The 17,762-nt window shown below is 40.4% G+C and overlaps 1 protein-coding gene across 1 annotated transcript; it reads right to left on the minus strand.

Annotated features, from left to right (window-relative positions):
* Positions 1–111: 111 nt before the first annotated feature.
* On the minus strand, positions 112–17,272 carry UGDH (UDP-glucose 6-dehydrogenase). The gene is made up of 12 exons (XM_075194801.1): positions 17,015–17,272; positions 13,434–13,602; positions 9,905–10,006; positions 9,467–9,667; positions 8,997–9,194; positions 8,299–8,446; positions 6,772–6,866; positions 6,390–6,520; positions 5,922–6,055; positions 5,269–5,360; positions 4,981–5,091; positions 112–1,646 (listed from the first exon to the last, which is right to left on the minus strand). Exons 2-12 carry the CDS (start codon positions 13,593–13,595, stop codon positions 1,536–1,538), a joined length of 1,485 nt encoding a protein of 494 aa, XP_075050902.1. The 5' UTR covers positions 13,596–13,602; positions 17,015–17,272; the 3' UTR covers positions 112–1,535.
* Between the last annotated feature and the right edge of the window lie 490 nt (positions 17,273–17,762).

The raw sequence follows: 17,762 nt of genomic DNA on the forward strand, positions 1-17,762 counted from the left end.
GATTATGGTTTTAGTTGTGACAGAATTGGTTGAGAGACAAACATGTGTTTTGGCCCAGAGGGTTTTACAATCCAGCCCGAGCCTCATCAGATCACAAACCACAGCAACAAAACTGCTCCAAATTCTTTATTTGACATATTACATTTATAAATATAACATATATGAAGATTGTTTTAATGTTTCAGTGACTCCCAGCAATAGGTCTCTGTACTAGGTACAGTGTCCTGACACTAGAGGAGATTGACTCTTCCCCACAATGAGAAAAAATGTTTACGTCAACATCCGTAAAAACCGAAATTAATCATAGTATATAGATTCCTGTACTTTGGATTACTGGCTAGTGCGGGCAGCAGACGACAGCCGCAGCTTGTACCCATAAAAGACACTGCTTTATGGCTCAGCCAGTTTGATACATCACTTCCTTAAAGTGTACCTGTCGCCTGTCCACAGTAGAGGCAGCCATCTTGTGGCATGAACCCATAAGCCTAATGCTCATCAATATCAGTTCACTATGGATTAGTGTAAGCACCAAGGCCAATAATGAATGATTATGCTGAATTTACTGTGTGTAGGCAGCAGGTATACTACAATGATGAACAGTATACAGGGAAGAGATGGCTTTATTTTATCACTCTCCTTTGTGTGGTCAGTTATGTCCATACAGCTCTGGAATATGTATTTGGTATAGTATACTGTACCTATCTGTGCAGAAAAGGTATACAGATTAATTAACACAATGTGAATAATTCAGGCAAAGTATCACTGCCAGGTATACCTGTTTTATAAGTCTACTGAAGCCACCAGGCAAAACAGTAGTAAATGTGACCGTATCACCGGCCAGACAGACCATTATTCTATGTTACAATTGTGTTACCGTTTTGGAATGTTAGCTATGCCAAGGATTCTCTCATTAGATTAACTGGTAATGCATCAAATATTTTCAAGAATATCATTATCAGACTACAAATTTATTTCATTAGAAAAAAAGTTTCCCCATTCGCCAAACCCCCGTAATGGGTGCGTTCATGAAGATGTGGATACAGGATTATAAAAATATAAAACGTTCCAAAAATAGATCTGATCCAAAGTGTTGCTATAAACAACCAAATACAAAAGGCTGCAAGTCCCGTTATGTAAACAAAGGGCATGATGTAGTTACTGCAATATATAACTGGTTATACAGGGTTATTCGCTTCCAAAATATAAAACCGTTACAATCTCTACTTCTATAAAAAAAAAATAAAAAAAAAAAAAATTTATAGCAAAAATGTATGTTTGGTCTTCACAATCTGGGAAATAGGTTTCAGAAACCCACGAGTAAATTATGTAGTGGGTAAAGTGAATTATTTACAAATAAATTATCTATTGACGACATGAATGAATTATTAACCGAGTGCAATGTATCTATAAAAAAAACAAAAACAAATTTTTGCCAAGTAGCTCTGAACATAGAATACTGCAGATGCATCGGACAACAATAACTTTACTGTTCATAGAGTTGTAATCGGTGTGAACTAAGCTGCTGTCAGTGCAGTTTATACTCTGGGCTTCTTATGAGGTAGACCAACAAGACCGAACTTGGGTATATCAGCTGTCGGTGTGAACGGGATCCTTTTGGTAGCCACCTTTTTCCCAATCGTCTCAACCTGAAAAGAAAATTTAAAGAAACAGGTTACATCATGACTTGCTATAAAACAACTGTACACAAGCACGTACGTATATATATATATATATATATATATATTATATATATATACACATACATATATATATATATACACATATATATATATATACACATATATACATATATATATATATATATATATATATATATATATATATATATATATATATATATATATATATATATATATATATATTATAGTGCAGCACTTTGGTTTAGCCTGTAGATGGAGAACATCACACGTAAGGTGGCAAGACTTCAACATCGGCTAGGTTCCACCAAAGTGGAGCAAAAGAAAGCAAGCTACTTTTAATGGAATTTAACATCAGCATTTAATGCATCCTGGTGCCATATCAAGGACTTCAATGTGTCTCGTTATACCACCATTCTCTAAAACATGGGAAAACAAGTACTAGAAGTTAAACGAATAGTGAACCAAAATGAGGAGGACAAGTTGTAATAGGCTCCTGTAGCGGTTTTACTTTGAGACCTAAGAGGAAGAATTGGGTAACCGATGTCCTGGTTTTTCACGTTAGAATTATGATGGAAGCAGGTGGTATATCCATCAGACAATATAACTGGCTGTAGAATGAAAGTTATTATTCCCCTACAAATTAATTCATCACAAGTCACATTTCTTAAGACAGGATTTGAGAGTCCTGTGTTAGGAGGTTGAGAAGACATGGGCCAGTCAGAAACAGCACCAAGTGGTTGTCATCAGATGGGCGTGGTCTTTTCTAGATTTCCCTTACAAAAATCGTTCATTAAGGTTAATCTTACATTTGAAAGCACCGATCACTAATCATATAAGGAATGCTGCTTGTAAATATTTCCATAGTGCCCAAAGCAACCAATAAAAAACTCATCAGGATTTTAAGTTCGTAGTCAGCCACCTTATGCATGGCAGTAGCAGGATCTGTTTGTAAATCAGTGCCATCTCCTTTGAGGCACTTTACCTAGGCAGCACAGCAGAAATGCAGAAGGTTTGCTGTGGTGGGAGATGTGAAACTTGAGAGTAAATACATGTGGCAACGACCTCGGAGAAAGCCATATTACAGTGGTTTTAGATGCACTCAGTTTTTTCTTCATGCAAAAACTCAAAAAAAAAAACAACTTATTTTTTTTTAGAGTTACACATCCTAACACGGGTCGGCAACCTTTTTCTATCAGCGCGCTGTCAAAAATCTTTTCAAGGCCAATAAGTCAGCTACACACATACAGTGTGTCCGTGCGTGCGCGATATCTAATTATTTCTTATTATATCATACTAATATCATTGTAATGTTAATATTGATGGGACCAACAAATAAACAGACATTCATGTTATGCCACACAGTAGTGCCCCCAGCTCATGTTATGCCTCATACTAGAGTCAGAATCTTTCGTTCCACAAAGGAACCTGGGAGCTGGTTCACTAAAGCAGCCGAAGAGGACTGAAAATGGAGCGGCTGCGTATGTGCAACACCTCCATTTCGGCCATCTTCTGCTTCTTTAGCAAGACAGCTGTGGAGCTCTGGCGAGCTCCAGCGTGCCGGACAGAAGTGGTCCACGTGCCTGGGGTTGCCGACCCTTTCCTAACAAATAAGCTAACTAGCCCACATGGGCTTCTACAGTGCCATGGAAACAGACAGTGATGATTACAGCGATAACCATCACACAGGAATGCAGCACTCTCATACAAACAATGAGTGGAACCATTGAGTGAGTGGCTGTGTTGCAAGGAATCTCCCAGGCAACAGCCAGCCAGGACAAATGCATTACGTATGCGAGAAGCATACGATTGGACAATTCGCATACTATGGAGGTATCATTAAGTAAACAGTGGCTGGACACCTGGCCAGAACAGAACAACTAAAGAGGGTCCACCTCCCGCAACCCCTCTACAATAGGTCCCTCTGAAGCCATCCATTTCCTGGCAATAATCACTCTTGCCAACATAAACAACGTGGCAACAAGTATTTGATGAGCTTATACTTCCTCCCCGCCAGGCCCAGACCAAACAGACATAACCTAGGATTGATGGAAGACCCTCCCGCACCCAGCCGTACCACGCAGTCCACAACCTGCCCCCAAAGACGGAACACCTCAGGGAATTTCCACACCATATGTCAAAAGTCACCCCCCCAAACTACCACACTAGGGGTAATGGGCCACTTGAACCCCTCTAAATTTAGATAGATGGAGGGCGATGACATAAGCTCTATATGGAAGAAAAACTACTTGTAGCCTTTTATCATAAAAAAAAAACGACACTAGATGATTTCTTTGCATGGATTGTGCAAGTGGTGATGGAGACTCAGCGTCTGGTCTGCCTCAGTATGAGTCATGCTGAGAAAAAACAGTTTAACCTATTCTCCTTGGTCAGTTACTTACAAATTGCAGAATGTCTGCACAGTTACACCCATGTAACAGTCTGTAACAGTCTGCCTCACCCATAGTCATCATCTATTACTGTAACTACATTTTATATGAAAACGCACCACTCCCAAATAACATGGGCTTGGAACGGAGACCTTTCAGCAAGTTTAATCTTATGAGCGCTGTCAATTTATTAACTTTACTACTCGGTTTTGGTAGTGGCATGTTAAGATTAATCCCTGCTCCAGCTTGTATTATGGCAGCACATGAGCCCAGATGCGATCTAGTCTTAAAACAGGAAGACTATCTATTCCTACTCTGATCCAGTCTGACGCATGGAGAAAAGCATCCAATCAAACGTACCACCATAGAACAGGTTAATGATGTAACACTAAAATGGGTGGGGTCAGTCCGCGTGCAAAGCAGAGGGTTCGTAGGCATTAAGAAAAAGATTTAATGGCAGGTTCCAAGGTTAGAATACGCCAGTTATACAAATTGTGTGTGGACAGCACAGTTGTCAACATCACTGCTTCACTGCACCAGGGCCACCTAGCTGCATATTATATGGATTAGAAGTCAGAGGAGTTCAGAACATATAAAAGCACAACACTGTAGAGAGAGCGCATTTATATAGGACATATTCTCTGTACAGCGCTGCGGAATTAGTGGCGCTATATAAATAAATGATGATGAGGACACAGAAATGCAAGGTTATTTCTTACATCTAATAATTTATAAGGAGGCACATTATTTATTACAATACATAGTTCTTCCTAATTAACAATGCAGTGATAGCATCGGAATTGACAGATAAGCAACGACACCAGAACCTATGGTTTGTTTATACAGGTATTATTTACAGGAGTTTATACAATCTAACTTCTAATACCCGTGTATTAATTGGTCAATAATGTAATCATATAGTTGCTCTGTACCTGGAAACCAATGTTTTGCAGCTCCCCATGGAGGTCATCCAGAACCCTCCTCCCATCAAATATAAATGCCGGCTTCAGCATCTTGGCATGGATCCGACGGAAATCCAGCTCCTATCAGGAGAGAAACAGAGCAACGTTTATAGGACCTCTCAGAGTGTTGTCAGCTTTCACAAGCCGGTATGCAAATTACATGTATATAAAATACACACTCATTAGTAGAAGGGATAGTGAGCAGACATCATTTATCCTGGTATAAAGCATAGAACAGAGGCGCCACTGTTAGCTCACCTTAAACATGTCCCACTCTGTGCAGATAACCATAGCGTGAGCACTGTCACATGCTTCATATGGGTCAGCTGAAATATGGACCAACTGCTCCACTAAACAGGAAACAAAACGTATGTTACTAACCACTGTCACTAGATCTGTGTCACCTTCTTTGAAGACATCTTATCCAAGCCTTTAATCATTATCTTAATTAGATCAGCAATAAAAGTATGTAGCTAACACACAATGGCTCCCACATTACATGTAGGACAGGTGATACAAGAGACATTTACCTGCCCCGTTGGAATCCAGGGCTTAGGCCATAATCTAATAAGGCAGTGTATACACATTGATAAGCTGTTCTGTATCTGTACCATTAAATTAAATTAGGACAACTTGCCAGATTTCTATACAAGGGGCGCAGCAAAGCCCTAATAGGCCTTGTTCTATGTATGATGGAGGTTATTTTGCTTATTTACTTCGGGATATAAATTACCATCTTATACTTATTAATGACGTTGGGGAGAAGCATTACTGCAAACAGGCAGGAGAGTAAAGTGTCCCCAGTCACTTGCAGAGTATGTGGAATATAAGAACCCAAACAGCAGTCATGTATTCCATATAGAATGTGTGTTCTGGTTCTCTGTATCACTGCATTAGATCCAATCACCCACCTCGCTCATCAGCAGCCACTCCAGGCTGCGACAAGTCCATGATTATTTGTGCTCTTGGTACTTTGGGGTCGTAGATGTGGAGCTTGGCGCCTTCATCCATGAGATATTTACTAATGTAGATACTGGAGGACTCTCTGGAATCGGAGAAACGTGAGCACATTAACATCAAGATAAACATAGTAATGAGTAATGTAAAAGAAGTTTTTAGGTTACAGTTCAAGGTCAAGCCAACGTAAACGCTCTTGTTGGTCTAAGGTGTAGGTGGATCACTATTTCTAGGCTTATATAACTTTATCTTTGCAGAATGCAAAGCACCTTGCAGAACAATTATTAGTTTAAATAGGGAAAAATCCACCTTCAATTAAGCACGCCTCCCAGATTTGTTTGGAAAGCTATATAGCAACGCTAATCGAAGATCCAGAAGACAACATTAACTACCCATAATGCAATAGCCCCATGAGTCATTACCGTGTGTCACCAGTATCTTTCTTGAACGCAAATCCTAGGACCGCAATTTTTTTGTCTGCCACAGTATTGAAAAGACAATCGATGATCCTTGAGGTAAATCTTCTTCTCTGATACTCATTCATGTCTATAACCTAGAAAGTGAGAACAAGGAGGTCAGATGTGTGGTGTCCAAATCACAGGCCAATGGCCAGATACGGACAAAAACAACGGTATAGTCCTGTTTCCATTACAGAATGTAAGAACAGAACATGTTATTGTATTTCTCAGTACACAACAAGCCCTGAGATCAGTGCTCTGCAGACCGCCATTACACAGATACTGCAGATAGAAGAGGGAATTTATCAAGCACAGCAGTTGGGCACAGAAACAGGGGAATATCTACCTGTTGCCAGTATCTTGCTACTTCGTGCAGGTTTAACACTTCACATAAATAAACCAGATTCAATACATCTTTCTGGAAGCAGCTGCCACCAAAACCTGTAAGGAAATAAAAAGTAAAAAAAATAAATAAAATAAAAATAAATAAATAAGGAGATTAATATTTTTCTAAAACACACACTGTATTATAAGCGTTTATTAGGAAACTGTAGTATTGTGGATGTGATTATACCCAGTATTTAATGCTCACAGCATTCGCTATGTTACTATATAGTCAAGTCCTCAGTGCAGGATATAGTCATAGATCATTTACTATCTTTTGCCCATGAATTCTCACGTGCACTGGTCATAGAGAGGCCCATTCATACCTTATAGAACTCAGTTATGTGGACTGAAACTCTACACTGCAGACGGATGGTCAGTTCTGGTGCTTTAACATATAGCGTCACTGCAAGCATTGGAGATCAGAGACCGCAGCCGGATTGGGTCATTAGAACATCACTGTACGGCTGATGGGTGAGATTACACTCCTTCCCCACTTGACTCCTAATTAAGACTCGCTGGGAAGGCCGGGTTTACCAGTGTGCTTTTGACAATTTAAGACAAGTGTCACTGTTACCACTTTCAACTCTATAACTTAATTTGGGACAATATATTGACCTCTCTAACGGATCTGAGTGAGGTTACCATTAACTATTGTTTATAATGGTTTCACGTAAGAGTCAACTCAAAGGCCCTCAATATTAACGGCGGCTCTGGCTGTATCCAGTCAACAGGATCACTTACCGACATAAATCATATTTAAATTAATTAAATTTCTTCATACATGTCCAGCAGCTCTGTCTGTCCTCTATTCATGGTAATGTTACCAATCTGTTTTTAGTTATCTTTGTTGCTGGTTTATCCAATTATTCAATAACCACCTGTTATATAGCTGCTAAATTTTGTTACACAATAAAGAGATTCGTTTTTCTTTTTACCCTGGAGTAGTAATACGTTTTTATATAACTCCACTTTGTTCTGTTAGGATTCAAGGTCCTATTTGGAGGTTGAATGCATCATCTCATTTTTAGTTTTATTTAATTCTAGTGCATTGATCCGCTTTCTTTTTATCTATATTTTAATGTAGATGCTTGAGACGTTTTTTGTGCTTAATTAGCAACGTTCCAATGCCCTTTACTCCACCACCTATTGTGCTACATTCTGTTCACCATCATCTCCTTTCTTCACAATAACTGGTATTTCAACACACATTTCTACGAGGGACACTTGAGACTAATCCTGCCAGTGGAATGTATAAACTACAATGCATGGAGCAATTATTTTAGTTTTACGTCTAAACTTTACCTGCAAGGTTCTGTATATTGTACACAGGACCAATACAAGCTTGTGGTCAGGTAGGAATACAGCCATTAATAGGTCTCACATAACAAAATACTTGGATAATTTCCCACCAGAAAACATCAGCTATTGTACACAAACATACAGTATGGAACAACATTAGCCAAATAATAACAGGGGTGATATTTACCAACGCTGGCTTTAAGGAACTTGTTTCCAATTCTCTGGTCCATTCCAATGGCCCTGGCCACTTCTTCTACATCTGCGCCAGTTGCCTCACACAAAGCACTGATGGAGTTAATACTGCTGATCCTCTGAGCAAGAAACGCGTTGGCTGCCTAAATAAAGTAGAGCAGAGAGTAAGCGCTTATGCTCAGGATAAATCAGCCATTCAGTAGGCTCAATTGTGTTTAGCAAAGTTATCACATGATCATGTTAACTCCAGCATGTGAAGTTACCAGGGCCGGATAAAGGGAATGGAGGCCCCTGGGCGAAGGGGTCCTCCATCCCCCCCGTGAGGCCCCCAATGTGAGCCGCCCGCCGCCCCCCGTGAGGCCCCCCCCCCCAAGCGCTTACCTGTCAGTGCAGTCCTCCTTCCGCGGCGCGCTGTAAGCTCCTTACTGAGGAGATGTCGCGAGAGTTCACAAACTCTTGCGAGATCTCCTCAGTAAGCAGATTACTGAGCGGCACCGGGGACGGAGGACTACAGTGACAGTGCTCAGCAGCATTGATTGGGCTGGGGGCGCCCCCGCCCCTGGACCGATCAATAATGCTGCTGAGGACTTTGAAGGGCCCCCTGGATGCCCGAGGCCCCTGGGCTATAGCCCAGTTAGACCTCGGGTTAATCCTGCCCTGTAAGTTACATGTGTTGATGGACAATATACCTACCAGTTTGGAAAGCTCAGATGACCAAGTGTTGGTGGTTATAATTTTTTCCGAGGGCACCCAGCGTTCGTAAACCGCACATAAAGCGCGCACAGCTTTCTGGCCCTCTGGGGTCTCGTCTCCACCAATTAACACACGGTCAGGATTCTTGAGATCTTTAATTGCTGTTCCTTCTGCAAGGAACTCTGGGTTAGACAGCACCTACAAGAGAAAGTAGATTACAAAATCAGTACAAATGTCAAACATGGGACTATTGAAACCTCCCCCAGATAAAACGGATAACTAGAAAGATAGAAAATACATGAACTATAAACCCACTGCTCAAAAACACACAAAAGAAAAAAAACAAACACCAGCATAAAGGAGCTAAGTAATTTAGTAAACAAACGACAAAAATTGTATCACAATTTTCAGTGACAAATGAATGGAGCAAACACCCAACCACATAGGCTGCTGCACATGTTGATTCTTACTTGCAGATTGAGATCAGGTTTTGTGTTGGCATCAAATATCCGCCGAATGCTTTCTGCAGCCCGCACAGGCACGGTGCTCTTTTCCGTCACAATCTTGTAACCATTTGAGTTCTGGACGATTCGCCGAGCGCAAGCTTCAATATATTTCAGATCTGCGGCCCGGCCTTTCCCCATGCCGTATGTCTTTGTCGGCGTGTTAACCTGCGCAAAGAGCGACAAAGTTACATTTCAATTTTTCGAGTAAAAAAAAAAAAAAAAAGCCACCTTCTGAACGTGGCACTTGTGTGTTGGGCTATTTATAGAAGGATCACTGTGATCAGGGAGCAGCTATACTGTAAGAAAACCAGACTGATTACACATAAGGCTGCGCTCACTCTTGCTTACGTCATATTACATTGCTGTGTTATTACATATTTAGTAAGATAAACAAATCCTTACAGAAATGAAGACAAGATCGGCCTCTTGTATTGCTCCATCAATGTCAGTAGAGTAAAACAGGTTTTTCCCTCGACAGGACTCCACCACTTCTTTCAGCCCCGGCTGCAGAGAAACAACAGATACAAACTGTTTAAAAGCAGGTAGACAAAGTGGCACGGTCCATACAAATTTGCATTGCCTAATATTATATCACTAATTATGTTCAATGACATCATAAGTTAGATGACCAATATCATAGCGACCACTCCACACATGCAGGGAGATAAATCCAGAGCCATAAGGCAGTACAGGTCTTCTGACACTTAACACTGTGGTTAATTTAATTTTTTTTTTTTTTTAAAGCATCTCGTTAGTTATTTTCATTTATTTTGGACAGAACAGAACACTGCTCTGTGTCAGAAAGGAGCTGTGTCATAGTCAATAAAAACAAAGATCAAATAAAAAGGGGCTCGATAAAAAAATACAAAAATTTGTAGGTTGCAGGAAGTCATTGTAAGCAGGGGTGGGTCAGACAGGGAACATGATGAGGACGTCACACCCTCCTCCTCACTGACTGTCGGGAGTGACATCATCACCTCCCGATGCTGTCAGCGAGGTGCTGTGGTGAGAGGAGCAGCAGACAGGAGAAAAGACCATAGGAAGGTAGATTAGAGTAGAATAGTGTGGTAAGGGCACAGTGTAATGCAGGGGCGGACCTAGACATTTTCTTAGTTGGGGCGATTTTGCATAACCACACCCTCCTACACGCTGGTTGGCCCCACCCCCTCCATCACTTTGATCACCTCTCAGAGCCACAATTTAAAGGTATGAGGAGTACTGCAAGGGTTGCCCCTCTCTGGATCCTGGCTGCTTTTACATGTAGCACACAATACTTTAAATTTTAGTGTAAAAATAAAGCTATAAAGTTGATCTAGGACATATCCTACCCCAACTATAAATCTGTTCTCACATTTTAAATGCACCTCCCCCTCCAATGCAATTTGGTTTTGACAACGTGCAAATTTACTCCTTTGTTGGCCTTAATAAATCAGGCCCATAGTGTTGTAGCTCAGGAGAGGGGGAGGAGGCTGGATTAATTAATAAACATCCCCCTTAAAAGTAAAGTTTAGTACTGCCCCTGATTCTAAGGAGTTAAAGTTGTCAGAATTTGGAAACCCTCAGTAACTTGATATGACTGTTCTAGAATTTAAGTGTTTGTTGTACCTAGGTTAGCAGTTTAATCATTGTCAAAGCTACATGACCTGCGGCCTGCGACATACGGTGTGTTTTACAGAGGAGATATCCCAGCAGCTCAATACTGTACCGGTCACTTCCTGTAATCTTTATGTCTAAGTGGTTACAGCTGTAGTCACAGTACTGCTGCCAACTCAGCAGAGGACACTCCCCCCTAGTGGTCAGGATTAAAGACACATTTGAGGATAGCTATGTTTCAAAATACACATTGTATTTGCTTGGCGATACAGTTTCCTTACAGTTTTTACACTCCTAGGCAAACAGTGAAGATAGGTGGACGTATACAATTAAAATTGAAGGAATGAAAAGGAAATGGAACTCATTAATAAATAAAATACAAGTATTAACTCTTATGTTTATTAGAAGGACCATTAGGTAAGAATGTATCAAAAAGTATGAATTGTTTAGCAGCTTGCGTTATATAACAAAACAGCCACATATTTACAGGTGAACTGATATTTACAGATGAACTGTCTTTTGAGTCCTCTTGTTTATTTGGTATTTTAGCTAAACTCCTGGAGAGATGAGGTGGCTTATTTTTATTTCACAGACAGTTACAAAATGAAAAGTCTGTATCCAGGGACTAGACTGGGAGGCACAATCTGTGGCAAAATAAAAGTTGACCAAACTCCCATATTTATGTATTCCGAAGACAGAACAATGAGATCACATGACCACATAAACGGTAAGAAAAGGAGCACCAAACAGGGGGGACTAAGTGACAGGGAAGGACCAGCAGGGAGACTGTAAACATGTTTAATGATTTGTGTTAATAGGACTTTCTGAATATCCTATGTTCATTTCCATTAAAAACAGCACAGCCTCAGGCATCTGCATAGCATCATACGCCGGGTGGATATTTTGTGTTATTAGCCCCCGCAACAATGTAAATTTTACTTAATAAAAAGGAGGTGTTCGCTTTCAGTGGACTTATTTTATTGCCATATTTTTGTCGTTCTGCCACTTTTATTATATACAAAGCTTTATGGTGCTGACGCTCCTCTGTGATTTTCAGACATGTCTTTATATCATCAGGCAGGATTGTTTAGTTTCACTGTTGTTGGATACACAAAGCTGCTCTCTGGCTACAGCTGCAGCTAATGCACAGAGTATAGCAGATCAGTGTCATATCCAAGGTAAAAAGCATCAACAATAAAAAATATTATCTTAATATAGATACATGGCTCAGTTATAGAGTTGTGGGGGCGCCTTAATTAACAATGATGATGCTAAAGTGACAATGATGTGTTATTTGTAGCCAGTAATCCAGAGGTTTGACAGCTTGTCCAGGGATTGACAGGTGTATTATTTTGGTGTTCTCCTCAGGCACCATAATGGTTAGGCCCAGCCCAGCGGAAGCAGCAGTAGCAGTACTGACCAGATTTTCAAAAATAAGTTAGGAGGAAATAGGAACCCCTCATTACGTAAGACAAAATAAAAATAAAGAGGTATTTTAACCTCAAGTAAAATCAGAAAGTGGAGATACAATCTCTTCTGATTGTTTTATTATGTTTTGTCAAAATTGACAAACAAAACACTTTGTACAGGTTGGACCAGTTTATCCACACACCAAGTGAAGACCCCTTGTTTGTGAGCTGAAGAAATAGTCATTACAATGTAACCTATCATTTCTTAGGAAGTATCTCTTTAGTATTAGTCAATTTGTGGCTCAGTCATGTCACTGGTTCCTAGCAGATTCATAGGCCCGGCCCACAAAATGGATGCTACTGCTCTGTAGTCAACAGGTCCTCGTTAAAACACTGACCAAGAACTTGACTAGTGGGTTATTTTTAAAAACAAAATGCACTGATTCTAGTACAATACTTTCCTCACAGATAAAGGGACAATGTTTCCTTTCCACTTAGCAAGATGCCTGCTGAACCTGTCTATTCTACTTTATACTTTTATCTGTAAATATCTAACACAGGCACAGCACATGTATTAAAGGTTAAAGTATGGTAAGAATACACAAAAGAAAACACCCACACACAGAATGCTAAAGTTCATTCTGTCAAAATGTCACATAGAACTTCATGACAACAGGTGCAGAACAGAATGTAATACATTTCCCTGCTGTACCTACACATGTAGGGGCCTATACACTGTGATTTTTCTGTGTGTAATATATATATAATTTATATGTGCACATTTCCACTCCCCTTCAATAAGTCATATCCACCCACTGAGGTAATTTAATTGATATACCACTAGCTATGTGTCAGCATCTTCCCCTCATAATATAAAGTTCCCCTTTGCCATAAGAGAGAAGCTAAAACCTAGCAGCGCAGATCATTACCTCATAGATAGGGAGCGTGTCTGAATTCCATGCGTTAATCCGTACTTCATTAATGTCCACCACTGTCACAGTGATGTCAGGACACATATGAGCAATGACGCTGCAGGTTGGACCCCCGACATATCCGGCACCAATGCAACAGATCTTCTTAATTTGGAACATTGTAACACTGCAAGTTAGAGGAAAACCATTAGACCAGCTCATGGGATAACGTATCTATTCCTGTAAATTATAATGTCAGATATCAGAAGTGACTTCCTATATCTGTTATTTATGGTAGGGGCTATATTATTCCTTATAATACACATATTTTACTAGAGTGAAGTTGTTTTTATACTCAGAAGTGAATTTAACAGTGGACACATTAAGCCCAGGTCTCCTATACAGATCAGCATCAACTTTATATCAAGCTCTGCTCATATTTATTAGACTCCTGTATGAGATACCAATTTATACTCCAAATCCATTAGACAAAGATAAGACAGAACAAGTCCGCCAAAAATCAGATTCAGCAATATTATTTGTTTTAGTAATAAGTTAGTACAGCAATTTGTTATCACTGACATCAAAGTATAATTAAACATAAGCATGGCAATAACTGGTGGGTAAAGTTTGAAATGACAAAAAGAGGAATCTCTGCTTTTACTATAAGGATTATTATATGTGTTACAATAGCTCCCTCCAAATACACAGTGCAACTAAATTTCTGTCCGGTCCCTCTTTCTGGATAAACTCTCACACCGGCTCCCCTATGGTGTTTCGGACTCCAGTTTTAAGATCATAAAACCCAAACTGGGTATTAGTAAATATTAGTGATTTGTCCATTCTGTAGCTGTTAATACCAAATTGTTATTTCCTCTAAACTTTATAAAACGATAATGGCAGTCACAGCCCGATATACCACATATTATTTAATATGTTATGTCCACACTCACTACTTCTTATTCACGTTTTGTCCAGAAACTCCGGGCATAGTATATACATACACACAATGAATCCTATCTGGTGTAGAGGTTACATTTACCAGCACATGGTTAACATTAATGTGGGTTCAGTAAGAGATGTAGATGTACGTCAGTAGCGGAGGAGGAACGGGGAGGGGGGGCACTGGGAGAATGCTGTACAGTCAGTCTGCAGCTCAGTTGTGTAATCAGTGGTTACTCAGAAATCTCAACAGGGAATTGTGGAGTGCCTGATAGGTTACAGAACATACAGCACATGAAATATACTGTGATGTCATATACAAGTTTTATTAACTGAGCAATAATATATCTCTAGTTCATATTATTGGCAGTTATACATTTAATCAGTGCAGAATACATCAGTAAAATGAATCACTGCCACAGTTGAGAGTTATAATAGAGCTTTACTTCAACTGCAGTACTTCCATAAAGTTTAAAAAAAAAAAAAAAAAAAAAGGTGGAGCCATGTACGCTGCCTGGAGACCCCAAGAAGAGTAGACTCCTCTATTAGGTTTTGAGAGATCCTCCTCACATTGCATGGTGTGAGCAGGTAGTAAATGAGGCCTTTCATACACCGGGCAGCTCACAGAGGGAGCATTGACACAAGCACTGGGACATCCTCCAGTGTAATCACCACGTACTGCATGAGGCTGGTGATGGAGAATTCTACCACTCTGGAATGGAACTTAGTTCTGGTGTTACTAGAAGACTCCAATGACTATTTGTAGAACACAGCTCAGTAATCTAACTAGCCAGAGCTGGAAAGTCACAGGTTGCCCAAGGCTAGTATCAGACAACGCACTTAAGTACAGTCAGAGAAGGTTTTACACCTGGATGATTTTTATACAGAAAAAGTCCTAGGATTACTCCATCAATACATCATCTGTCAATTTCCATGCTGACTGTAACACAGATCTTGAAGTGAAGGGTTATATTCTATGTTAACCCGGTAGGAATAAAGCAGCACAATTGTTTCTGGAAAGAAAGCAGTTTAATTATTAGTCCTCGATGTTCAGTACTGATCCAGGTTGTGTCAGGGTCAGTGTAAAACATAAGTAAGCTGAAAGGAAAGATCACACTGGTGCCCTAATCACTATCCAGGGCTGTCTCTTTGTAACGCTGTAGGGTTAACGTACAACTATAGCCCAAAAGAACAGTGTAAAAAGGGTTTCTCACAAGAGCAGTACAAAAAAAATAAAAATAATATTTGTTTCCAGTGACACATACAAATATTTTTAGAACATTATAATGAAAGACCATAGCTCTGTTAGGACCCAATATAGTTTTACTGTCTGAACTTGATACATTGGCCACACATGTTCTGATCCTATTGCTCAGCAGAAAACCAATTAAAATCTAGCCCACAGGACCGCTGCCCGGTTTGACCTTATACATAGGTGTTGGCTGAGCAGATGGATGAGGCATCACAGAGGCACCTTAGTGCAATCAGTAGTTTCTACAGATCATCTTCCAACCATATTTACCATCATGCCAAATAATAATTCTATAGCACTGCAGTTTTGGGACCACGTGTACGTGGTCAGTGTCAGGCCTAGATTAGGGTTTGGATAATGAATAGGACTAAATGTTAGGGGATGGTTGGCAAGACTCTGCTCAGCAGCCGATTAGGAACATTTTAAAGAAATAAAAAATGCAGATACCCCAGTGACCCAGCCCAAGTTGGCACATTATGGGACTAGCCCACTGGGCAGATGCACCCCCCCCCTCCTCCAAGACCCAGACAGTCCCTGAAATCAGTTCAGGTTTAACACTTCAGTCAACGCCTCTTATGATCCATGCTTCTATGATGAAGTGTAATGCTGGATTCTCTGCCCTGGCGAGTCCAGGAAAAATCCCATTTAAAATGTGTAATAAAAATCCCTGGTGTAAGGTACCGCACACTTACTAATGGGATCATTGGAGACTATTGTGGTGATCAACAAAGCAAATATTTTTTTTATTTTCAATGTTCAAGTCCAGTATATGCTCAATATATAAGAATCTTGACATGCCAACATAAAATAAATGATTAACAACTCAGGATAAGTAAATGATACCCCCCTGCCAAACGATAAAACATGTTTCGCCGAGAACATTAAAGTACTGCACAATCTATACATTCCAATCAACTACTGTGTCCAAACTACCAATCTTACTCCCCAGCAGAGTACAACATCTGGATTACCGCATTGTGTAAGATCAAGTTTCAAGAGCAATTAAAGAGCCCTCCAGAAAGGCTTGTCCACATTCCCTGGATCAGGAACAAAAGTAATTTTGTCTCCATGTAAAAAGGAACTGCATGTATGGAACCAATTAAATAGTGTTGTTAATGTGCATGATATGAAAGGGGATCTAGGAACAAATGAACATAAAAGACAAAGTCACATAAGTATATAAAAGCCAACACATTTCCTCAAATCACTTTTGTGGTATTCTAAATAAGACAACGTCTTCCCCAATAACCGATAAGTCATCTGTGGGGCAGCAGCAGCAGTAGTAGTGGGGTGTAGGAGCCCTTTGGCCTCTGCTCAGAACCAGCGATGTTCACACGCTCCCAGATCCGTGCCCACCATGTACAGCCCGCTGCCCACCTCCCGCACTGCCTGCTCACACACGTACCTGGACCCTGCAGCGATGTCTCCCGAGCAGTGTCACTGTCTCCCAATGCCGGCCGCTGGCATGCACTATAAATCTATATACCCGTTAGGAGAGCCCGGCTACACCCACCAGGGAGGGGACGAGAGGAGGGGACACGAGTGGGTGTGGAGAGGATGACGCAGGTATGAGGGGTGCAGATGGAGAGAGAGGGCTCCTGCTGGGGGGAGAAGAAGAGAGGAATCTAGTGATGAATGAACATGGCTATGGCTGAGAATGTCCTATTGCTCCGGATGTAGATATCTGATCCCTCCCATACATGGCACCCAGCATGTCTGCTCTACCAGTCTCTGTGCACCGGGGCTGGGGCAATAGTCCTCAGACTGCCAAATCACACCACAGAGGACTCATGGTCTACCCTCCCCACCCATTACATTGTATACTTACTCTGGCTTTATTGTAATCTGTTACAGCAGGATCTTTGTCTGTGTTGTGTAGGAGAAAATAGACAAATACTCAATGACTTGGTACAGGATATGTTTTTTTGGTATATTAATAAAACAAATTGTGTAATCTACTGTTATAATGCTGGGTGACAGGTAAAGGAAACTACTTGCAAAATGGGTATTTTTGTAAAACTATTTATACAGTAAACTTGTTCACAGGAAAACTACAACAGCTGCTGAATGTTAATGGCCAAAATTCCAGACATCTTTAAAAAATTGGATTGTGGCAGTTTTGTTGCTAGAGCTATTTATGAGTGTATGACTGT

The sequence above is a fragment of the Mixophyes fleayi genome, chromosome 1 (assembly GCF_038048845.1).
Source record: "Mixophyes fleayi isolate aMixFle1 chromosome 1, aMixFle1.hap1, whole genome shotgun sequence".
NCBI classification, from domain to species: domain Eukaryota; kingdom Metazoa; phylum Chordata; class Amphibia; order Anura; family Limnodynastidae; genus Mixophyes; species Mixophyes fleayi.